Below are 25,669 nucleotides of genomic sequence, written 5' to 3'. Positions count from 1 at the left end.
CACCAGATGAATTATTAAACAATTAAATCAAAATTTATTTTTATTTCTAATTAAGATGTGTCCCCCCTCCCCCCAAACTTTATTTTCTTTAGTCTTACTGCTCTGATCCAAACCTTGTGTTAGATTTGAAGAACCTCATAGTGCTTTTTGCTGATACCCTTCAGGTATGTGATTTCTATTTATATATGCTCATGTGGATTACTAGTTCAGTAGCTCTAGATCTTTTCATTGTCTACTTAAGATTGTGTTAAGTAACTTTTAGTTTTTAGGTATGTTTCTTCTTTTCCTAGAGCTAAATATTTTTATCCCTTTATGGCTTGTCTAGGTGTTTACCCTGACCCTTTGTGTTCTCATGAATAGTCCCATCCTTTTTCCCCTCTCAGATCAAGTCAGTTCATTGTACCACTCACTGATTTAGTTTCTCAAGATTTTTAAATTCAGATATGGTGCTTAGTGACTTGGAATACCTAACTCCCATCTTGAAAATGATGGTGGGTATGAGCTGCATGTTAAGCCAATAGAATAGCAATAGAAGTGGAACAGATTGGTAGCATTTTCTCTTTCTATCCCTAATCCTAATGTTTACTTTGGAAAGTAAGAATTGCAAATAAGAGTTGACAGTGTACCAAATATAAATTGGTTTTAATTTAACCATTTCCTTTTTTTCTGACTGGTTTAGACATTTGGTAAATGTCTTTTAATTCTTGAGAGATAAAGACCAGATTTAGGTGGGAATGAAAGATTCTACCATCCTGGTCTCATTTAAACTGTTGGCCAAAGAACAAAAATGTCCTTCAGTGCCTTATCTCCTTTTTGTTCCTAAAAAATTGCCTTAGAAACTTTTTTTTAATTTAAATTATTTCTAACGTTTTGTTTCAGGTGTATGGTTTCCCTGTAAATCAGCTTTTTGACATGCTCTTAGAAATCCGAGACCAATATAGTGAAACTCTGCTGAAGAAGTGGGCAGGCATTTTCAGGTGAGAAATTTTCCGTAGTTATGTGTATGCACACATACATGGACATACACGTGTTTATGTACAAGGTGTTTTAGATTCAATAAGCAGCATGTTTTAGTGACTTATATTTTCTAGCTACTCTAGGTTATCATCCAGAATTCAAGTAAACTATGTTAATGCTCAAAATAAAGTTCCCAAGAGAGCCAATTTCAGTATAATTAGTATTTATGTTGGGAAGCCCCTAAGCCCCAATTTTGGCTTTAAAAAATTCTGTTTTTACCTTGATATTTTGGTTTGCTAAAGCTGTGAAAGGCAGTATACCAGAAATTGACTGTTTTTTAACAATGGGGAATTATTTAGCGTACAGATTTACCATTCTAAGGCCGTCAGAGTGTCCCAAATTAGGCAGCAATGGCATACTTTCTCTGAAGACTGGTTACCGGCAAGTTTGGGCTCCTCTGTCAGATAGCAGAGCACATGGCAATGTGAGCTGATCCTTCTCTCTTGGGTTTCATTGCTTCTCTCTTTCAGCTTCATTGGCATCCTCCCTCAGGTTCTCTGGATGTGTTCTTGTTTCTCAGCTTCTCTGGGGGGTTTTTCCATGAGCTTCTCTCAGTTTCACCTCTTAGCTCTTATGTGTGTTTTATCCTTTTATCAAGGACTCTAGTAATAGGATTAAGACCTATGTTGAATAGGGTGGGTCACATCTCAATTGAAATAACCTAATCAAAACGTCCTACCTGCCATAGGTCTGTACCTACAGGAATGGATTAAAAGAACACGTTTATTTCTGGGTTACATAACAGTTCCAAACCACCACACCTAGATAAATATCAAATGCTTTGGTTCATACCATCCAGATCATCTTGTGTACTCTCATTCTGTGTTTTTGGTTTCCTCTTTGAGGATCATGCCTAGTCCATGGCTCACTTGCAATGTAGTGGAGTTTCCATCCCTTTGAATAATTTCTAGGCTTTTTTGAAACCTTCTTTGAGGACTCATTAATATGTTTTCCTCATCTTCCTCTGCACAGAAAGAAAGGATCTATTCAAGTGCATTGTTTGAAGAACATTATTTAAATTATTGCAGCATACATACCATATGTAGAAAGGTTAATTTTTAAAATTTTTTTATTTTTTTGTTTTTAGAAAGGTTAATTTTCTTTATACTTCCCACTTAAGAAATGTCTCCTTAGACTGTTTTCTTGGTACCCAACCCTTGCCAACTCATTTGAGTTTCTCCTCCTTTTCAACTTTAACTCCTTTACTTAAAGTGATCTTACTTATTGCAAGATAGCTTCCCTTGTTTTTGGATTCTTATAGCTTTAATATTTTGTATCATCTTTAATCTTATTCTTCACAGTTGATAAACACATTCTTGATCATCACTTAGATATAGCAGTTTGTCTGTATATTAATATGAACACCTGCATTTCTAAAGCCCAGATTTAGTGATGATGCATTTATATTTAAAAGCAGATCATCACTACAGAAAACATGATATGATGCTTTCAGTGAGTTTCTGTTCTCATTTTGGTATTGTGGTCTCTGCTTTTAGAGAGCTCCACCACCTCCCAATATAGTTATTAAGGAGATAGAATATACAAATGAAAAAATCATGATTAATACAAAGTAGTAAATGAAGAAATGCAAATGAATATAATTTGGATTTATTATAGAAGTTACTTTTCCTCATCTTCTTTTTTCAAAAGTTAGACTGGAAGATCTGATACAAGATTAGGGAATTTAATCACATCTGACCTTATTTTATTAAAAAACCCTCTTTGCCTTTTTCAGAGCACACATTATTTTTTAATTTACATCTCATTTGCCTTTCGGCTGTCCCATCTATAAATTTCAAACATTAGGATATAATATTTATAATATTGTTTCATTTGTTTCTAATTGCACTTTTCTTTCTTTTTTTAAAGATGATCTCAACCCAAACCAAATATAGCTGTACTGTAGAAGGAATAGACTAGGAACTGGGAAATGTTCATTGTGGATTAGGTATATATGCAACCATTGGAGTTCATCTGAAAATTAGTTGTGATTATTATAGTGATTACCTCTTCCTTCTTCCTTTATTTTCTTTATAGAAACATACTTGATTCTGACAACTATAGTCCTATACCAGTGACAAGTGAAGAGATGTATAAAAAGATAGTAGGACAATTCCCATTCCAAGACATAGAACTGGAAAAGGTAAGGAATACTTTAAAATAAACTTCTCTGGTTGTTTGGCATTCATTAAAAGCTTTTATTGGATCAATCTCATGAAAAGCATTACTTATCACTCATTGGTTTGGAACTGTAGGACACCTTCAAAGTACTTTTTTGGGGGCTTAGAAGAATAGAATTTCCTGACTTGGGAATCTTGGAGTCCAGTCACCTCTGAAGAGTTTGAGAAGTTGCTAGGAATGTTCCAATTTGGTTTAACCTTTGAAATACTATACTTTTGTTATACTTTTAAGACACTTTTCAGAAAATGTACAATAAAATTTACACTTTGTGGTATATAGTTCTATTTCTTTTGACAATGCATTGTCATGTATCTACTACCAGAATAATGATACCAAACAGTTTCATCATCCCTCAAATTCTCTCATGTTACCTTTTTGTAATCATTTCCTCCCCTAACTTCCAACCTCTGGCAACCACTGATCAGCTCTCCATCCATCTGCTTATGCTTTTTTCAGAAAACCATATAATTGGTATCATATAGTGTGTAACCTTTTGAGCCTGCCTTCTTTCACCCAGCGTAATGTCTTTGAGATTCATCTAGATTATTGCATGTATCAATTGTTCATTCTTTTTTATTGCTTACTATGTACCTCAGTTTGTTTATACCTTTACTCATTGAAGGACTTTGTCCTTATTGTTTTATTTAAAAATGTGTGTCTCATTCTTTGTGAGGAAACTTTTGGAGACATTTTCTTAAATTTGAGGTTGTTATGCAGATAATTCATAATGTGGAAGAAAATAACTTTTGTGTTTTTAAATTTTTAAATTTATTTTATTTTTATTTTTACTTTTAATTTCACCACTTTTAATTTCCAATATATAACATTCATTATGCCAGCCAATCCTAGTAAACACCAGAGATTTGTTTCTTACATTCTGACTTTCTGATTAGCAGGGAGCAGGTTATTGATCTTGATATACATAAAGCAGAATAACCTCTAGTTGTCTCCTCTGGAATGTAGGCTTTCTGTTATCACTGACTATCCCTGAACTGATACCTGATGAAAATGCTTTAGCTAAACCGAAGTATTTTTTTTTTTCTTTTTTTGTGAAAAATAACATATATACAAAAAAGCAATAAATCTCAAAGCACATTGCAGCAATTAGTTGTAGAACAGATTTCAGAGTTTGGTATGGGTTACAATTCCACAATTTTAGGTTTTTACTTCTAGCTGCTCTAAGATACTGGAAACTAAAAGAAATAGTGTAATGATTCAATAATCATACTCATTTGTTAAACCTTACTTTCTCTGTATAACTCCACCATCACCTTCGCTCTTTCTCCTGCTTCTTAGGGGTATTTGGGCTATGCCCATTTCTCATGTTGAAAGGGATATCAATAATATGGGTTGGGGAGATGGAACTGGTTGATGTTCTAGACAGGCTGGCCCCTCTGCATTTCAGGATTTATCTGATCCAGAAACCCATCTGGAGGTTGTAGGTTTCTGGAAAGTTACCCTAGTACGTGGAACCTTTATAGAATCTTATGTAACACCCTAGGTATTCCTTAGGATTGACAGGAATGACTTTGGTTGAGGTTTGGCAAGCTGTGATAGGTAGCAATGCCTAACTGAAATTTGCATGAGTGACCTCCAGGGTAGCCTCTCTAATCTGTTTGAACTCTCTCAGCCACTGATACCTTATTTGTTATACTTCTTTTCCCTCTTTTGATCATGATGGCATTGTTGATCCCACAGTGCCAAGGCCAGGGTCAGGCTCATCCCTGGATGACATGTCCCACATAGTGGGGAGGGCAGTGATCTCACTTGCAGAGTTGGGCTTAGAGAGAGAAAGAGGCCACATCTGAGAAACAAAAGAGATTCCCCAGAACTAACTCTTAGGCATACCTATAGGTAGGCTAAACTTCTCTACTACATACATAAGCTTCACAAGAGCAAGCCTCAAGATCAAGGGTTTGGCCTATTGATTTGGGTATCCCTAAGAGTTTCCCCGGTGGTAAAATTTAATAGTTCCATATTTTTTCTCCCATCCTTCAAGGGACCTTGCCAATACTTTTTGATTATCTAGTTAATAAACTCGGGGATGTAGCTATACAGGATTAAAGGCCCTCATTCTTATTCTGGGCTTCCTCTGTTTGAATCGTTTACATGATCTATCCAAACAGGTTGAGTTAGATTATGTGCTATAAAAAAGTTAGGTTCTAGACAAAATAACCTTTCTTCCTTTGATCTCAAAGAGTAGATGAGGTTCTAAAATGCAGATAATGTCTCTCTTATGCTTGTATTCTGAATTTCCTTAATCCCAACCTGATTGGCTTCGTTCTTATGTCTAAATCCCAGGTTATGTATATATAAGACAACCTCTTAAAATCCAGAAATAACAATTACTGCTCCAGATGAAATGTGACTGGTATAAGAGCTTACCATCTAGGCCCCAGTTTTCTTATAAGAATTTTCTAAATTAGAACATACAGTATTTGCTCTTTTGTTTCTGACTTATGTTGCCTCACCAAATGTCCCACAGGTTCATTCATCATGTTGCTTGCCTCACAACTTTGTTCCTTTTTGTAGCAGCACAATATTCAATCATATGTATACGCCATCATTTGCCAATCTACTTCTCATTCAGTGCATCCTTCAGCCAACTCCATTCATTGGGTATTATGTATAATGTCCAAAGTCAGCAGTCCATCAGCACTTTCAATTGTAGATAATTTCATTATTCCCAAGAGAAAGATAACCAGTAAGCATACCCTTGCCAAAAAATTTCATTATTCCCAAGAGAAAGATAACCAGTAAGCATACCCTTGCCAAACAGAAAATCCAAACATCCCCTTAATCTTGTCCCTCCCCCGTTATTTACCCCTGCTGTGCTGTGCTACTGTTGATGTTTTCCTGTTGAACATAGTCCATAACATGCAATCGCAGTTTTCCCTCTGTACCCCGAAGTTATACACTTCTTGTACAAGATTCATACCTTTACAGTAGTTCATGCAAGAACTTATTTACATATGTAGTGTTAATGTGTCAGACACATGGGTCTATACAACCCCTTTCAATCATGCTCACCTTTAAATGGTAACTTTACTTATAGACCCACTAGTGAACCACCTTTACTTTTATCTGTTCCCTTACATTTAAGTTCAACCTCTTTAGCTAACCATTCACCCATCTCTAGCTTCCATGTATCTCGAGGTCCCATATATTCTGTATTATAATCCTCTGATTTTACCTTACCGTGGTCATAAAAATGGAATCATACAATATATATCCTTTTGTATCAGGCTTATTTTACTTAGCATTATGTCTTTAAGGCTCATCCATCTGTCATGTGCTTCAGGACATCATTTTGTCTTACTGCTGCTTAATATTCCATCATATGTATATCACACGTTTTGTTAATCCACTCATCTGTTGTTGGGCACTTGGATTATTTCCATCTCTTGGATCTTTTGCATTTTAATTAATTTATAAGTATCTTCAATGTATGTTTGGCTTGTGATTTGATTTCTTTAATTATTGCATTTACAGCAGCCATTTCCAAAAAAGTTTCCTTTCTCTGAATTTGTGCCAAAAGTTTACAACCAAATTAAAGAATTTATCTACGCCTGCCTGAAGTTCTCAGAAGATCTTCATCTAAGGTAGAGTGTAAAACAGTGAAAATGCAACCAATGCTGAGATTGTGAATCTGAAAAACTTTGGATGTTCCCTTTAGCTCTAATTTTGCAAGTCTTAATATTAGTCATGCACAGTATAGCATTGCTATATTTATGTAGTCATGGTGAAAGAGAAGGTTGGAGAATTTGAAGAATTTTTTGCTTGTAATACCTATTTTATTCTTTACTGTTTTCTCTCCAGATTTGCTTTCTAGCACATTATATTAATGAGAATTCACTAGGAAAGGGTACTATGACTTATATTAATTTTTTGTTTGAAGTTAAAAGGGGTTTATTGTAAAGGAGGGAGGGGAGAAGAGGAGGGTGGAGGGGGAAGAGGAAGGGGAGGAGGGGGAAAGGGTAAAGGAACATTTTCTTCAAGAGCCTGGAGAAAATGCCCACCTGCGTTCTGATATGTTTCTCCTTTTATGCTTTGAAGTTTGCCATCCTTGATTGGTCCGGAATTCTACCTTTGGCAATTTGTCTGATTGCCATTGGCTAGTATTCTTGCTTCCTCCTTCTTTGTGCCTGTTCTGACCTATTATGCTCGTTATTCGTGGAGTTTGTGCTGTAAATTCTTCTTTGGTGTGGTTTCTTCCCCAGGCAGAGTTTAGCAAGAGGTGTCACAAATTTTGGCAAGGAGGAGGGGGAAGGGAAATGGTCATGAGTCAGTGGGCCATGAGTTTTGGCCATTGCTGCAGAGTGAGGAGGGGTTGGGGCCTGAGTTTTGTCCCCTGTGACTTGTCATTTCTGCTTTTGTTTATTATACAATTAAGGGAAGGAGGCGGAACGTTGTTTGTCATTCTTAACTGCTTCCTGCTGTATTGGGGCAGTGTTGGGGAGCTTCAGGGATGGAGGCAGGATTTTTGATGTGACAGTAGTCTGAGGCTGCTTCATCCAGTTCTTGCCTCGCAAGTTTTTGGTAACCTAGCATGTTGTTCCTGAAAGAGCTGCCACGAGGATGGTTACCCTGGGCTTGGTCATGGAGATGGGAAGAGTTGGGGCTGAAGAGCCTGGGCCCCGTCAGTCTTCAGTGTCTGACCTGAAGAGGAGTGAGACTTTAAATCCCATAGAAGGGCCACCTGCTAAGGATGGCTGGATGTTCCCACAGTGAGAGGCTGAAGGACAGTCAGCTTCCCAGTGTCCTGTCCTTATAATAGGAGAGGACCAGTGTTGGGTGCTGGATGCGGCGAAGTGAAAGAATGGATGTTGAAGCTGCAGTGGAGAGAATGAGTACGTAACCATTTTCGGCACCAAATGTTAGAACAAATTGGGGGGTTTGGTCCAACACTCATAATCTTGCAGTTAGCAGAGTCAAGGAAAGATTTATTGCAAGAATGGGTAGATAAAGCAAGGGAAAGAGGGTAAGGGAATGATTTTTTTAGGGAGGGGGAAAAGGAAAAGGGGGGCAAGGGGGGAGGAAGAAGAGGGTGAAGGAACACTTTCTTAAAGAGCCTGAAGAAAATGTCCCGACATATTAATTTTAACATTCTAATTAATGAAATTTTAAAGCCTATAGAAGAGTAGAAGGTAAAATCCTTTGGAAATACCTTTCTTACCATGTAGTTTCTGGGCTTCTTAAAGGCATCCACATTTTCTTCAGTTTAAGCTTAATTATTTAGCTGATATATACTGAGCTTTCTACTTACCAAGTGCATCCGACCTACTGCTTATTGAAAATACAATACAGAAGTATAAGATATAGTTCCTTGCCTTCAGATTTTCTCAGTATCTACCAGAGATAATATACACAAAAATAGGCAGTTATAATATTATAGGTAAACGTTATAATATGTATCGTGTGTTTTTACAACACTTTGAAATGATCTAATTCATCTATAGGATTTAGGGGAGAATAGCTATCATGGACTGGGTTCTTAGAGGAACCTTCTCTTCTCAGTGAATGATGCTACTATTTATCCAAACCAGAAATGTAAGAATCATTCTCAATTCCTTCTTTCCTATTAATAAAATTAAAAAAAAAAAAAAACTAAACTAAGTATCAGGAACTGGTCTACATTCTTATAAATGCTTTACAAATATGTTATTACCTGTAAAGCCCAAAATAGTACTCACCAGTGCATTAGAACCATATTCCATTTTTAACAGATAAGGAAACTGAAATGGAGAGAATTTAAATAACTTCATCAAGTACCTACAGTGAAAAAGTGTTCAAGTCAAGCTTTAAATCCCATCAGCATCAACATCAACAAAACAATTATTGTCATGCTTCGAATTCTTTACTATTTGGCAGTCAGTATATTAAGTATTTTATATGTTGTATTAGTTTTTATAAGCTGTTGGAATGCAATATACCAGAAATGGAATGGCTTTTTTGAAGGGGATTTAATAAATTGCAAGTTTGGAGTTATAAGCCTCTACAAATGTCCAAACCAAGGCATCCAAGTAAATGCCTTAATTCAAGGAAGGCTGATGGGTTTGAAACACAGCTATTAGCTGGAAAGTCATGTGGCTAGAATCTGCTGGTCCCTTGCTCCTGGCCTCCATTGCTTTCAGCCTCTGGTCCTGTGGTGGTTTCTCAGGTTGCTTCTCTGGGACTGGCTTTCATTTCTTGGCTTCCCTTGACTCTCTCTGGGTTCTGTCTTGTTTAACATCTCATGGCAGTGTCTGCTGGGCTCCAAGCATCTCCAAGCATCTGTGTCTCTGTTCTCCAAGTGTTGGCATCTGTGTTAGCTCTGCTCTGAAGTTTCTCTTGGCTCTCCTGTTTCTGAGGTTTCTCTAAAATATTTCCCATTTTGAAGACTCTAGTAAATCAATCGAGGCCTACCTGGAGTGAGTGGAGTCACATCTCCATCTAATCAAAGGTCACATCCAGAATTGGGCCTCATTGCATCTCTGTGGAGATAATCTAATCAAAAGTTTCCAGCCCACAGTATTGAATCAGGATTAAAAGAAATGGCTGCTCCCACAAGATTGGATCAGGATTAAAACATGGTTTTTCTGTGATACATAATATAATCACATCAGCACATTTGATTTTATTATCTCAGGTGGTTGTCACAATATTTCTCTGTGGTAAGTGGTAATTATTCCATTTAACAACTGAGAGAAGTGCTAGGATCCTCCCTAAATCTAATTGGTGACAAAATTATATCTTTTTTTTTTTACCTTCTTTAAAGCTCTTCCTTCCTTTTGCTACTGCTTTAGTTCACATTGTATTCATCTCACTTGGATTATTTAAATAATCTCTTAATTGTTCCTCTAATTTACTTTCCTAACTTCCTATCCTTTCTTTTTCCTCATTCTATTCTGTACTTGCCCCAGAATAATCTTTCTAAAATCAAATCTAATCATTCAATTTCACTCTTCATAGCTTTCCAGGGACTCCTCATGGCCTATAAAATAAAGTTCAAACTCTAATCTGACATATTTATCTGTCTGCCTTCTCCCCTGTAATTTTCCTGTCACCTATGCTTCAGTCACACCAACCTTACTTGTTATTCTTTGATCATTACATGCTGTTTAATGCCTCCCTAGTTTTTCATGACTCCTTCTACTTGAAATTACCCTTCTCTATTAGTTCTCCTGGCTAGCCTCTAACCGTCCTTCAACATTCAGTTGAGACATTTTTTGCTGAATGAAGCCCTTCCTGACCACTTCTATCCTTAATGGAGTCATCTACTCACCTTCGTGCTGCTTCTGTACCATATAAATACTATTATCACAGCTCACCTTACTGCTCTACCTGTACATGTATTTCTATATATATATGTACAGGTAGAAATATATATATATATTTCTATTTGTGCTAGACTTTAGGCTCCTTTGTTCATTTCTTCTTTTATTAGTTTATTCGCCATACATTATGACCAATCTATTATATGTCAGTTGCTTGATAAAAAGAATATTAAGATCAAATGCTTGCAAATAAGATTATTAAAATACAGCCCTGACTTTCTTCCTAAACATATGGTCCCTGCTTTCAAGGAGTACCTAGTCTCATTGAGGAAATGAACAGTTAATGATAAGTGTATGATGGGGATATACAGGAGCAACATAGGAATCAACCCTATCACAATTTGCTGAGGCCTCTTGATAGGTAGAAACCTTTTATGTTTTGTTCAACATGCTATTCCCTGCACCCAGTTCAGTAAATTTTTTCAAAAATGAATGAATAAATGCCAGGTATGTCATAATAAAATAGTTTATTGAGCCACTTATTTCGAAGCTGTTTTTACTAAGAAAAAATGAAAAACAGGATTTATGTAATTAATTTATTGTCTTCTCTGAAAATGAAATTGATTTCATGGAAATGTGCCCTAGAACTGAGATGGAAATTACAAAGGAAAACTTGTTTTTTTCCAGGTTGTTTTTTCTCCCTAATAGCAACTAAATGACCTCATGTCAAAGAATGGTCTCTGTGCTCCTGTTAGTTATATTTTTCTGGATAAATTATTACAGTTCATTTTACCATAACTTTTTTTGTGTGCTATGTGGTGGGGGTCACATTCATTCTTTTCCATGTGAATATCCTGTTATCACAGCATCTTTTGTTGAATGTTTTTTGTTTGTTTGCTTGTTTTTTGGACTCCTAGCAGGGGCTAGGAGTCGAACCCAGGTCTCCAACATGACAGGCGAGAATTCTACCACTGAATTAACCATATAGCCCCCACATAGTAACTTTTTTATCTTCTTATGAAGGAAAGGTAATATAGTAAAAGGATAATGTATGTAAATTGTTCAGAAGTCTTTTTCTTGCTTGAATAAATGAAGTTTTTGCCAGATAACTCCTTTGACTTGTTTCATGTTGACAATTTAAATTTAAATACTTAATTTGGAGGTATTTTGTAGCTGCCTTTTATTCTTTGGTTGCCATTTCCCTTATGACCTGGAGTGACCGAGATCAATTTGTCAATTAGACCTGTCTTGTAGGAGGAAGGCAGGAGGTAATAGGAGATACAAAACTTAATCTGTATAAAAACAAAATTAGTTTTCTTATACACATGGTTCTCAAAATAAGAAAAATTGCTACATTGAGATTTTTATGTAGCTTTAAGGAGTTATTCTCTTAAATCAAACTTTCATTTTTTTTCCTGCAAGATTCTCTGTTTTGGGCAGGCCACCGTGGCTTAGTAGGTAGAGTTCTTGCTTGCCATGCCGGAGACCCGGGATTGATTGCCAGTGCCTGCCCATGTAAAAAAAAAAATTCTTTCTTTTACATTAGACAGAAGATGCTGACAAGCATTATAAATATTGAAGAAATATATAATTGCATGAATTCTAAAGATAGCAAAACTCTGTTTGAAAGAAACGTTTTTAAAAACAACCATGAAATGGTATTCTATGGTAAAAAATGTTCCAGTATTTGCAGTTGATTAAAAGAAATAGAATACACAAACATAAATATATATATATATACACATATATACATACATACACAAATATTTTTTAATTATAAAATTAGATCTTATAAAAGATTTTGAAGATGTAGAGTAGCATAAAGAAGAAAAATTTAAAAGACCCCAAATTCTATCACATAGAAATTGCCACTCTTAATATATGGGTATACTTATTTTACTTCTTCTATGTGAATATATGCACATACATAGCACTTTTTTTAAACAAATTGCTATGAGATAGTTCACTCTATCAATATACATTCACGCAGATATCTCCTTATCTTCTATATCGTAACCAAAAGTGGAACTCCTGATGATTTTCTTAACATATAATAAAGATGAGTGCCATGAGAGTGATTTCAGGGGCACCAGACATTTTTGGTACCTGTATAATTAATCACTTTCATAGCAATCCATACTTACATCATAATTGATATTATGTAATTTTAATATATGAGGACAAGAACCATGAATTCTTTTGTTCACCACTGTAATCTGAGTATTCAGCAAATACAATACCCAGCACATAGCAGATATCCTATATATTTGTTGAATGAAGTATTTCAATTCAATAACAGTTTAGGTGAGGCTGATGGCATTAGATATATCTTTACAGGAAGTCCCCATAAAAATATTTTGACATGCTTTTTTTCTTGTTGATATGGCCTTGAATTCAGTAGTCTTATTTATTTATGATATTTTTTCTCTTTTCCTTATAGCATGATAATGTAGTTTCCCTATACATTTAGAATTTTTAAATTTTAAAAAGTGCTTAACCTTTGATTTTTTTTGCAGAAAATAATCAATGAGATTACGTTCGTGATCAATGGCCACAAATGATATATTATTGACATATAATTGTTCGTGAATCTTTATTTACGCTTATTTCTTGATTTTATCAATAACTGTCATTATAATAATAACCTTATCATTGGACAGATGTTTGTCTGAAAAGGGTATCTTTTATAGAAAGCCATCTTGGATGATGCTTTCAAGGATTTATGGGAGATGTAGAGGTCTAGAATTTAGTCTGCTGGTTGCAAGACTATTTAGTTTTCTTTTTAAACTTTGCATATACAAATATGATCATTATATGTTTAGTTTCCTTTCCTGAATAGAAAATGTCATGATTGATCACTTTTGGGATTGTAAGGATTAGAAAGCCTTTATGTAAAATTAAACTGGTAACTTGAAACATTTATAGTAAAATGAGAAGCTAAATAGACATTGTATGAAAGATGATGATATAGGAGGAAGATAAATCTTTTCTAAAGAAACTTTATCAGCTAATTGTGTAAGAGGTCTACAGTGAGACAAGGCTGCAAATTATAAATATTAAGCATCTGTGAAAGAACTTGGAAGTATGGTTTCAGGATGAGGAATCATGCTGGAGACCTCTCACATGTCCTGGGAGGCAGGACAGTGTTGTGCTTGTTGCTATCAGCTTTAGAACTAAACTGACTAGGTTAAGAGCCTTTACTTGCTGGGTAGTTATTGTGTGATCCTGAGCAACTTCAGTTAACTTCTCTGTTTTATTTCCTCATCTATGAAGTAGAAATAATGATAAAACCTTCATAAGATTATTGTGATGATTAGATGAGTATTAATACATGAAGTACTTAGTTTCTAACACAGTAAGTGTTGAGGTTACTGTTGTTCTTATTATCATCATTATATGACAAGTACCACTGCCACCCTATGTATTTGCTGAAACAATTTCACTACCTGGTGTAACTGACCCTTGACACTTCTTTTTCAGCTCAACTGAAGTTGATGACATGATTCGTAAGTCTACAAACCTCTTATTGACCAGGACACTGAGTAATTCTTTGCAAAATGTCATTAAAAGGAAGAACATTGGACTAACTGAGGTAAAGCTATTCTCACTGGAGGCAGCCAAGGCAATATGTGAACAAATGTCGTTTTCCCGATGATGAAAGGGCAAAATGAAATCTTTTGTTCTTTTCCTCAATCACCTTTGAGATAGATACTCTTTGTCTAAAAAGTCACTTTTTCTCCCTTATTTGTTTCACTAGCTTAACTTTTTCCCCCCTAAAGTTGTTAGGACGGATTTGTATTACTTGTCATTGATTATATATTAAAAAAACAAACAAAAAAATTGGTTGGAGAATAGAAACATTGTCAGGTTCCTATCCAAGTGAATGGGAATTCAAATATAAGATAAAGTATGGAATCACATTTTGGCAGCATAAAGCATTGATGCAAAAGATACTGGTATTTATAGTCCTTTCTTAGTGTCATTAGACTCAACTTTTCTTTTTGAGATGCCTCTTATATATGAATAGTAAGTTATTTTTTTATCAGCATGTAACCTGTTTGGACTGGGAATTTTGGATTGAGAAATCATGAGAGAAAGGCAATTGTCATATTTCTGAGACAAAGGGAGGATGAACGCTGTACATATGTTGAGAACAGCATCTTGGCAAACTGAAGATTTAGCTCATTGGCATGTAGTCCTAAAATTTAGCAAGATGTGAAATTTCCTTGCTGTTGGAAATCCAGGATTGTAGGGAAGTCTCAACCTGCCATTTTTTGGGAAATTTTAGTGCCAAAACTGAGAGCTTAGAAGAATTGTTTTCATAGGGAAAGAGAAAGGCTGTTGACCATCTGTTTCATTTATAAAGGTGGTATAGTTTGGAAGTCAGTTGCTTTAGGAAAAATTGACATTTTTAAATATATGCTGTCAAGGATTATAATGAAATTCAGCAAATGGCTAATGACAGTGATCTATAGGTAGAGCCAGCTGGAAGCCAGCTGAGCATCTACTTCTGATTTGTAAGTGATTCTCTGTTTCTCTGCTATAAGATTAGGAAGTTTTATATTATAAGGTGGGATTAAAAGTTTTATATTATAAGGTAGGATATTGGCAGTGATTGAGCTCTACTTATAACAAACATTTTTTTTTGTAAAGCTTCCCTTTTATTGTCTGGTACAGAAAAATTAGATATTAAAGCATCTGAAATTAGGCTAACCTCTTTTCAAAGAAGAAAACAAGGCTAAAAAAAGAAAATTGGGTGAAAATTAGGAAGCCCTCCCACTTCTGTTGGATTTAACTTTTCTTTTCTGAATCCCAACTAAAGTAGGAAGTTGTTACTATTTTTAATTATCTCTTCATTATAACTCTTAATAAAACTCTGCATATGCCATTCAGTTTAGTAATTGTATAAATAGCATTTTAAAACAAGTAATGTAGCAGAAAATATGGTCTGATAGAAACAGCTTTGGCCTCAGAGACTACTGAATTGTGTTGTGACTGTGCCATTAATTTACTGTAACACCTTGAAGGAAAGGCCTGTCTCTCAGTGCTTGGGTTTTACTAATGCCATTGTCATTTACAAGGACACTGTATAGATCAGGAAGAAGTCCTAGGAGCTTTCACAATTCTTAGCACTGTTTCATTGAACTCTAAATGTTAATCCTAAATCATTGGAATGCTAGTTTCATTAACAGTATCTTTTTCATATGAATGACAGTAACAACTGCACATGTTTATTTATTTTGGCTTTTACAGTGGTACTCACATGCATTTACACATACATAAACAGTGATTGTTTTTCATCACCAACCTGTAAATCTTTGAATAACCATGCTCTCACTTTAGGAAAAGAGAAGATATCAGGTCCTCTTTTATGAGTAACTAAAGTGAACTCGCATCTGGAATCATCATTATAATAGCTCACATTTGTAGAGCAGTTTATATTTTTCAAAGCCCACTTAGGAATGCCATCTCACTTAGTACAATAGCATTTGAGGTAACTTGGCGTGTGTTGTTATTCCCATTTTATAGAATGCATAATTAATGTTTAAGGAGATTGCACAATATCATAGCTAGCAAAATGGTGGAAATAAGACATGAACTCACGTTGTTTATTCCAAAACCTATTGACTTTTACTATATTGTATGACATTCCATATTGATTTAATTATTTCTTTGTAACAAAAGTAGAGAGTTTATAGAAGGTCCGTAGTAACATGGAAACTGCTCTAGAAAGGTTTTGTGACAGTGAGCAGAAATCCACTCAAACAATGAAATTATAAACATGCATACATGCAAACTCATAGAATCCTATTTCAGGAAGTCACACAATTCTCATAGCTAATGTCTCTTTGTCTGCTTGTCTTGTTCTGGGGTTATGTGGGATCTCATCTCTTTTTTTTGTCTTTGTCCATATGCTCTATGCTTTTGTCATTTTCTCTGCAAACTGGCTCTCTTCATTTTCTCATCACTTCTTTGCTTCCCCAGGTTGAGCCAACTCAATATTAACTTTTAGTTCTAGCACCTAGTGTTACCTGAATGCCTTATCCTCTCAGACCTCAAGGGACTACCCCTAGTTCAATCAACAGGTATATTAGTAGTCCTGAAACTGCTTCTTCTAGGATCTGTGGGAAGGGCAGTTGAATAGTTTTTAAGAGTATGTTTTAAAGTCAGACTGTCTGGATTTGCTTTTCTGTGTAGAATGGGGAAAATAATAGCACTTATAGGATTGTTGTGAGAATTAAAAGAACATGTAAAGTGGTTAGAACACTGCCTGGTATGTAATATACACTTAATATATATTTCCTATTATTATTAAGAAATAAATGATTGGTAGGCCTAGTACAGAGATGGAATTTTTCAGTTAGAAAAGTCAAAAATGTCCTGTCATTTATTTATTTTACAATATTTATTGAGTGCCTACTCTGAATCCAACTCCTTAGTATAAATCAGTAATCAATAACAACAACAAAAGATCCCTGTTTGCATTCTGGTGGGGGAAAACAGATCATAAATGATAAATAAAAGAAATAAGTAAATTGTAGTATGTTAAAATATGCTGAATACTGTGGAGAAAAGAAAAAGATCCAGGATAAAGGACACCAGATATGTGGTGGAAGTTCTTTCAAGATTGGTCTTATTAAAAGAGCAAAATCTAGAAGGTGGTTTAACAGTGAAGGTGAAAGAACATTTCAGGTAGAGATTAGGGCTACAGCAAAGGCCTAAGATGGGAAAGTTCTTCTCAAGTTCAAGATATAATAAGGATGGTAAGCTAGCTGCAGTGGAATGGGCAAGGGGAAAAGAAGGAGGAGATCAGACCTGAGAGGTACCAGAGGTTCATGGTGGGCCATTTTATGTCCTCTGTATTTTAGCTTGAGTGAAATACAGAGCCATTGCAGAATTTTGATTTGTGACAAGAGCTGACTTATGTTTTAAAAGGGTCACTTTCCTTGCAGTATTGAGAAAAATTGTAGGATAGACAGGGAGACCAGTTAGAGACTGACAATACTGCAACAAAACTTGATGGAGGCTTGGTCCAAGGTGTTAACCATAGAGGTGGTGCCAAGTGATCAGATTTTGAATGTAGAGCCAGCATGGTTTCTTTTTAAGAATATTTGTATTGATAAATTTTAACACACGTACATTCCATACATGGTATATAATCAGTAGCTCACAATATCATCATATAGTTTTGTATTCATTACCATGATCATTTTTAGAACATTTGCATCACTCCAGAAAAAGAAATAAAAAGAAAAAACTCATACATACCATACCCCTTACCCTTCCCTCTCATTGACCACTAGTATTTCCATCTACCCAATTTATTTTACCCTTTGCCCCCCCTATTATTTATTCATTCTTTTATCCATATTTTTCAACCATCTTTCCATACCCTGGATAAAAGAAAGGAGCATCAGACACAAGGTTTTCACAACCACAGTCACATTGTAAGTTACATCTTTATACAATCGTCATCAAGAATCAAGGCTACTGTAACACAGCTGAACAGTTTCATGTACTTTCAGCTACCCCAATAATGCATAAGAATAACTTCTGGGGTAAACTCTCGACCCTGTTTGAAATCTCTGAGCCACCAAAACTTTATTTTGTCTCATTTCTCTTCCCCCTTTTGGTGAAAAATCTTTCTCAATCTCTTGATGCTGGGTCCTGGCTCATCCCAGGATTTCTGTGCCACATTGCCAGGGGGATTTATACCCCTGGGAGTCATTTCCCACATAAGGAGAAGAGTGGTGAGTTCACCTGCGTAGTTGGCTTAGAGAGGCTACATCTGAGCAACAAAAGAGGGTTCTCTGGGGGTGACTCTTAGGCCTAATTTTAAGTAGGCTTAGCCTATCTTTTGCAGGAATAAGTTTCATAGGGCGAACCCCAAGATCAAGAGCTCAGTCTGTTGATTTGGTTGTCCCCACTGCTTGCACGAATATCAGAAATTCTCCAAATGGGGAAGTTGAATATTTCCTTCTTTCTCCCCAGTGCCCCAAAGGGACTTTGCAAATGCTTCTTTATTCACTACCCAAATTACTCTAGGATATCTCGGGACATCACATTAACCAGGACAAACCAACAAAATCCCATGCTGTATTCAAGATTCCATGCACTTTGATGTTAAACTAAACTGACCTACAGGTTAAATTAGGAGAGCCAGCATGGTTTCTTGATGTTTGGATATAAAGGAAACGGGAAAGAATGGAATTGAAGATAAGATTTTTTGACCTGAGCAACTAGAAGGCTGAATATGCTATGAAATGTTATAGGAAAAGCTTCAGGTAGAGCTAAATTTGAGGTGGAGGAAGATTGGGAATTTGGTTTTGGACATATTAAGTTTTCAGTGTTTATTAGATATATAAGTTGTGATACTGAGTAAGTAGATGTATATATTTGGAGTTTGAGAGAATGGTCTGATGAAGACATAAAAATTGGGAGTTAGGAGCATGGAAATAATATTAAAACCATGTGACTTGATAATATCACTAAAAGAATGAGTAAAGATATAGAAGAGTAGAGGATAAAGGACTGAACTCTTGATTAAGCACTCCAAAATTAGGAAGTCTAGAGAAAAGAGGAACCAGTTTAAAGGAGATTGGGGAGGAGTAACCAAGAACATAGGGAAAAAAAAGTAACAAACTCACCCATACATGAGAGAATGGTGTTTTGGAAGCCAAATGAGGAAAGTACATTAAGAAAGAGGGAATGATCAACTTTGACAAATACTGCTGATAGGTCAGTTAAGATGAAGATAAAGAATCACCACTGAATGTAGCAACTTTGAGTAAATTGGTGACAAAGGCATTTTTAATAGAATTGTGGTGGGATACTCCTGATAGAATGGATTTAAAAGAAAAAGGAGTATACACATATGCACAAAAAACCTGTTAGAGTGAATAAACAAATTGAGCAAAGTTGTAGGATACAAAACCAACATTCAAAAATCAGTTGATTTCAGATCTAGCAGTAAACTATTTGAAAAGTAAATTGCTTAGAGAAGTTAAAGAAGATCTAAATAAATGGAAAGACAACCCATGTTATTGGATTGGAAGACTTACTATTGTTAAGATAATTCTACCCAAAACATTCTACAGATTTATTCAGTATCAGAATCTCAGAGGTGATTTTTTGCAGAAATAGAAAAAACTCATCCTAAAATTCATGTGTAATTTCAAGGGACTTCAAATAGCCAGAGCAATCTTGGAAAAAAATAAAGTTGGAGGACTCATAGTTCTCAATTTCAAAACTTTTTACAAAGACAGTAATCAAAAAATGTAATAATGGCATATATATATATAGTCTCTGGAGATAAACCCACATATCTATGGTCAGTTGATTTTCAAAAAGGGTACCAAATGCATTCAATGAGGAAAGGGGAAGATTGGTGACTGAAAGTATAAAGCAAGTCTTTCAGGAATTTTGTTTGGAAGGGAAGCAAAGAAATGGGGTGGTAGCTAGCTAGGGAAGTACAGCTAAGAGAAAGGTTTTTTTGTTTGTTTGTTTGTTTTTGGTGGGAGAAATAGCAGCATGTTATTTCACCAATTTTTGCTCTCTGCTACATCATTTCCATGATAAATAACATGCAAAAGAAAGGGGGAATCTTTGGAGCAATATTCTTGAGTAGGAGAGAGAGTTTAGGATTTAATGCACAAATGAAGGGATTTGCTTTAGATAAGTATAAAATTCATTTCTAATAATGGATGGAAATCCAAAGTTACATGGATGCAGATGGTGGTATTTGTATAGATGTTATTGGTGGTAGGCTCCCAATGCTCAGTTTTCCCAGTGATAGCAATATCTTCAGGTGAAAGTGAGAATCAGGGAGCAAATGCTGGGGTTGAATGAGAGAGGTATGAAATAGTCCTGTGGAGGTATGAAAAAGGGAATTGATTAGTGCTGGGTAATGTGATTATCTGGTAGCCTTAGAGGCCCACTTGTTGCTGGTGGATATGAAATTAAAACAAGACTAACCATCATGGTTGTGGATTTTCTTAAGTCATATTTGATTACATATTGGGCATATTTTTTATTATTGTAATAGTGCCCTAGGAGACCTGAATAAATGACCAACACTTTGCATTTACCCTTTGTTTCTAGTATAATTTAGATTGGTGACCATATGCCTCCATTCTCTTATGTATCTCCCACATGCCATTTGCCTCCAGACACTGTTGGTAACAGCATCCATATTGCTTGCATTATGTTAAAACATTTTATACTTAAGTCTTGTTCTAATATAAACCATGTACTAGACCTTGGAACTTGGAACCATTAGCTCCAAATATTTTAGTATTTTAGAAGTTTTTAATCATGGAGGTGATATAAAATGAGTTAATTGATGCAGCTTTTTTTTTTTTGTATTCCAGCTGAGACACAACTCTAAGTTAAAATTCCTTGAAGTCTTAGGCATAGATCTGTTTTGTGAATGAGAACCAATGCTACAATTTAGTTTTGTCTTCTTGCAAATCTGACAGTTTTGAAACATTAGTGATGTGCAAAGAAAGCTGACTTCTCATTGCTTTGTGTTAGTAATCTTGGAGCCCTATGTATGAAATTCCCTACTTTTGGAAACAAGCGTAATCTCAATTCTAATATAAACAGATGAGTATACCCCTTCTTGGAATTTAGGACTTCATTTTGAACTAAGATGATGACCTTTTCTCTAAAGTCTATTAAGAAAAGACCATCTACCTGTCATCATGACTTAGGTTACACTGGGGTCATTGGAGCAGAGTTACAGAAGTGGCCCCTACAGTCTACTCTGAAATTATGTTCTTTCTGATACAGGGAGGAAGAGATGGAAAATTTTTCTGCTTAGTGGTTTTGAACTGAAATGTCTTCTGTAGTTAAATTGTGAGAGGTAGTTTGCTTTATAGTGTTTCCCTTTTTTTGTACAGTTCTTATAGAACTTTATGTAATAGGTAACCAATATCTAATCTATTATTAGTTTCATGTCTTTAAATCAATGTTAAGGACAATTTGGATTGCTATAGTAACATATTTTTGTAAGAGACTGGGAAGTAGGGGTTAAAAATACCATCAAAGTAGTTCAAACTGTGATGGAAGTTGGAAACTGAGATTGTTTCATTTCTTCCTTAAGTTCAAAATTACTGCCAAAGCATCTGGTTTTACATTTGTAAATGCCCTTGTAAGGATTTTGGTAGCTGTCATTCAGGAGTAGAGATCATTTAGACCTCATTAACAGACAATATTCCCTCTGAAAATGACAGGGTATCTACTGTAATCCTAGCGTGTTTTAATAGTCTCTTCTATGTTCAGCAATGAAACATTTCACAAGTGACTGACAGCCAATTGATGTAATTCATGGTGATCTTTTGTGTTGACAGATCTTTTAAAAGTCTAGGGAAATTACTACTGTACCCAGTGAAGCCGCCTCCTTTTTTTTCCTTTTAAACTGCCAATATCCTGCAAAACAGGACAATTTTCTCTTTGACTGCCACTGTTTTTTATTTCGATAACATGACACAATTCCTCCATATTATTAGGACTTCTTTTGATAGACGGAATGTCTTCCCTATAGGTAATGCTGACTTTAAAATAGAAAATCTTCAGATGTCCAAATTCACTCTTTTACTTTACTGATTTCCATGTCAAGACAGTCTTGCCAGTAGCCACTTTCCTACTCAGGAAGAAGCGTGATTTAATTCAGAGAATTTGAATTTTTTAAAATGATTTTCGTCATTCTCTGAGGGAGAAATGGGATGAAAGAAACAGGGTGATAAATTGCTTATTTTTTTTTCCTGAGCACTTTAAAGTTAAAAGACTAATGACTTGGGTAATTGTATACAAGACGAAATACTCTTGTGTCCAAAACTCAGTGTCCACATTGAAACTGTAATGAATGAAAGGTCTGTCTGATGAGTTGTGGAGACTAATAAAGAGATCTATCCATAGTATTTTCCTAACTTTTCATCTAAGAGAATCTGTTGGAAATGCATCTCTGAGTCTTTGCCCTCAGTCATTATCTTTCAAATGTAGCTGTTTTCCTCAGATATTCAGGCTGATCCTTCGTGGAGCAGAAGGTATCTTTTTCCTTAAGTCCAATCCATTACTAGAGCATTGTCATTATGAGTTTATATATATTTTATGAGGATGAACTGTAAACCTTTGTCCTGTGTGCTATGGAGCAAAGAAGAATGCTGATTATGGTTCTAATAATATAGAATTATAGTATTAGAATATAAAATAGAATAAGAATTCCGATTATAGTTCTAATAATATAGTTTTTCATATTCCACAGTATGATATAGTAATTCCTATTGAAGTATATAATTCCAACTTTTAAACATGGTTGCAAAATATTTGATTGTAAAAATATGTAGTATCTCCCTTCATCCTCAGTTCCACTTTCCTCTTGGTGTCATCTATCCCCTGTAACCCTTGCTCACTATTTTACTAGATTAAAATAAGACCTAAATTCATTCATAGTCTTATATACTAAAAACTACTCTACCTGCCATAGCCCCGCCACCAGACATATTCCCATGAAATGAAAAGCTATAGATGTATAAAAAGAATGGCAAAAAAAAGATCCATGACAATGTCTCAGTGGTAGAATTCTCACCTGCCATGCCGGAGACCCGGGTTCATTTCCCGGTGCCTGCCCATGCCAAAAAAAAAAAAAAAAAAAAAAAAAGGGAAAGAAAAGAAAAAAGATCCATGACATTTCTCCTTTGCATGTCTTAATAGTTTCATAATTGAAACAAAAAGTAGGTACCACTCCCTCCTGCCCCCCACCCCCTTTTTGTTTTCCTTTTTCACAGAGAGTAGAATCAATGCATGGAGCGGTCCAGTTGATGGTAGTTACAGAATCTGATATTTCAACCTACTATACACAAATATGCAGTACTCCAGGGTTGTCCTCTTAGGGACTTCTTATGCTCAAAGGCATTCTGTGAAGATATTTAGATAAGTCCATAATTTGAAGTTGCATTATTTGTAAATAAGTCCAAGCTCCATTTAGATTATGTGATCTAGAGAAAGTATTATGCCATTTTAATTTCTGTTACATTAAAGTGGAAGTATGCTCATTTAACCTCCTTCTTCCGATTGCTGAAAAGACTGAAAAAATGAATTGTGAAGTGCTTTGCAAGCTTTAAGTATAGTTCTATCCAGATAATAATAGTTATTCATTTCCATGCTCCTTGAAAAATACTTTACATAAGATAACTATTTTAACTTATCAGTACCCCCTTCTTTAAAGTCCTATTTGGTAAGAAAAGGTAAGTAGTACTGACAGAATATTTAATCCTCACAATAACCCTATCAGTTAGAAATTATTATTAGCATTTTATATATAAGGAACAGGCTTAGAAAATTTAAGAAATGTTCCCAAGTCAATAACATGGAAGCTAATCCTTTGTCTTCTCTGACTTCAGTGCCCATGTTTTTTCTGCCATAACCTGATATAATTTTTAATATACTGCAATCTATTCCATCATTTCTCTGTTCATCATACCTAATTTTCATACCTCTTGTTACTGTTTCAGTTATTCTTGTTATTTTAATGGTAGTTCACCTATTGAATTCACTTGGCAATTGTTTATTGGAAGGCACAATGCTAAACCCTAACAGTTTTGATCCTAGCCTAGTTTTCGTTAAAAAGAATAAAATTTGTATTTAAAAAAGAGGATCAAGTGCTTCTATAATGGGGGAAATACAAGACGTTTTGGGAGGTCACGGAAAGCTGTGTAGAGTAACACCTACGCAGAATAGATACACCTTCTCAGAATACAAATGGCCTCTGCCATCATACCTTTGGTTTTTCTTTTATCTGCAGAATTGTATTGAGCCATTCATTCTGGAGTGAATAGTCAAATGACTCTTATGTGTACTCACTGTTTTCTAGCTTGTCCAGATTATTATCAATACAACACATTTGGAGAAATCCTGTAAGTACTTGGAAGAATTCATCACCAATATCACTAATGTGCTTCCAGAGACAGTCCACACCACCAAGCTGTATGGTACCACAACTTTCAAGGTGAGAAGGCCCCTTAATACTATGGAACTTCTTGTATTCATAGTTTGGAACATTGTTCCTAACATGACTTTGTTTTGCCTATGTTACATAGTCTTATGATTAGTAATGTGCTCTTGAGAAAAGTGCTTGGGATGATTTTTTTCCTTCTTTATCTCTTTAGAAATGCAAATATCAGTAATTGTCTTGAGATATTTAAAGTAAAAAATACCTACAATTTTTGTTCCCTAAACTTTTCCTTATATTTTATACAAGAAAATGGCTATTCCCTAAGTTGGTCCCTGTCACAATCAAGAGTTCTTAAGTGCGGTCTGGCTAATAGTGGTTATAACTAATATCAACATAATTTAAAAATTTCTACTTAGCCGTCTTCTCCTCTCCACATCATATGACCAATTTTTTTAATCATACTTTTTAGTAGGGAATCTCTGCCTCTTGCTATTGTAGTTAGCAATTTTATAATTGCCTCACAAGTCCATAGCATTAGTTTTGATCCAGTATTGAATCACATGAGAAAAGTGGTACTCCTGTAGAACAAAAGAAGGATTGATCGTAGATGAGTTTCTGGAGGGCAAATGCCTTATATATAAGAGTTTCTCTTATTAAGAAACTCCTTTTAACTGGTAAGTGAGCTTTAAATATGTTTCAAGCAGTAAAAGTAACAGGGCAACTTCTGAAACACTATAAGGGTGAATTCTGGCATGAAGGCTTATTTGTATGGTTTAGGTTTATGTTATTGTGTTTTGATGGCATTAGTTTTGAAATATTTCTATGTCACTTTTTTGAGATCCAAAAATTTATCTTAATTAGATAAACAACTTGGTTTATATGGCCTGGTGTCTACTTTTTCCCATTCTTTCATACCATTTTCCTATTTATTGGTACCTTCCCTTGAAAGTAGGTATAAGAGAAGAAATAAAATTTGATTCATATATATTGACTTTTTTTCTGTTTTCAGAAAAAAAATGGGATGTTCATAAAAAATATTCTTGATGTACCTATGTGATTATGTCAGTTGTTAGGTTGGATTACACATTTGTGATGTCACCATGGAGTGTTTGTTTCAAATTACCTGCAAAATTACTTTAAAATACAATTCTTAATATATCATATTAAGTTTGTATAGTTACTTTCCACCTTTTAGTAATTAATATCATTATGTTAATATCTATATCTTATTGAGGAAAAAAATTATTTACTAAAAAGTTCC

At 35.0% G+C, this 25,669-nt stretch overlaps 1 protein-coding gene across 6 annotated transcripts in view; it reads left to right on the top strand.

Moving 5' to 3' along the window:
- Positions 1-25,669, top strand: part of EXOC6B (exocyst complex component 6B) — an 870,074-nt gene that overhangs the window by 532,686 nt on the left and 311,719 nt on the right. For all 6 annotated transcript variants that reach the window (XM_077134552.1, XM_077134551.1, XM_077134550.1 and 3 more), the window contains 6 exons: positions 93-164; positions 880-977; positions 3,055-3,160; positions 6,691-6,800; positions 13,935-14,046; positions 24,328-24,462. In XM_077134552.1, coding sequence (XP_076990667.1) covers positions 93-164; positions 880-977; positions 3,055-3,160; positions 6,691-6,800; positions 13,935-14,046; positions 24,328-24,462 — 633 coding nt within the window. The remainder of the gene's footprint in view (positions 1-92; positions 165-879; positions 978-3,054; positions 3,161-6,690; positions 6,801-13,934; positions 14,047-24,327; positions 24,463-25,669) is intronic.

This window comes from Tamandua tetradactyla, chromosome 17 (assembly GCF_023851605.1).
Source record: "Tamandua tetradactyla isolate mTamTet1 chromosome 17, mTamTet1.pri, whole genome shotgun sequence".
NCBI classification, from domain to species: Eukaryota; Metazoa; Chordata; class Mammalia; order Pilosa; family Myrmecophagidae; genus Tamandua; species Tamandua tetradactyla.
This window is presented reverse-complemented; position numbering and strand designations above follow the sequence as displayed.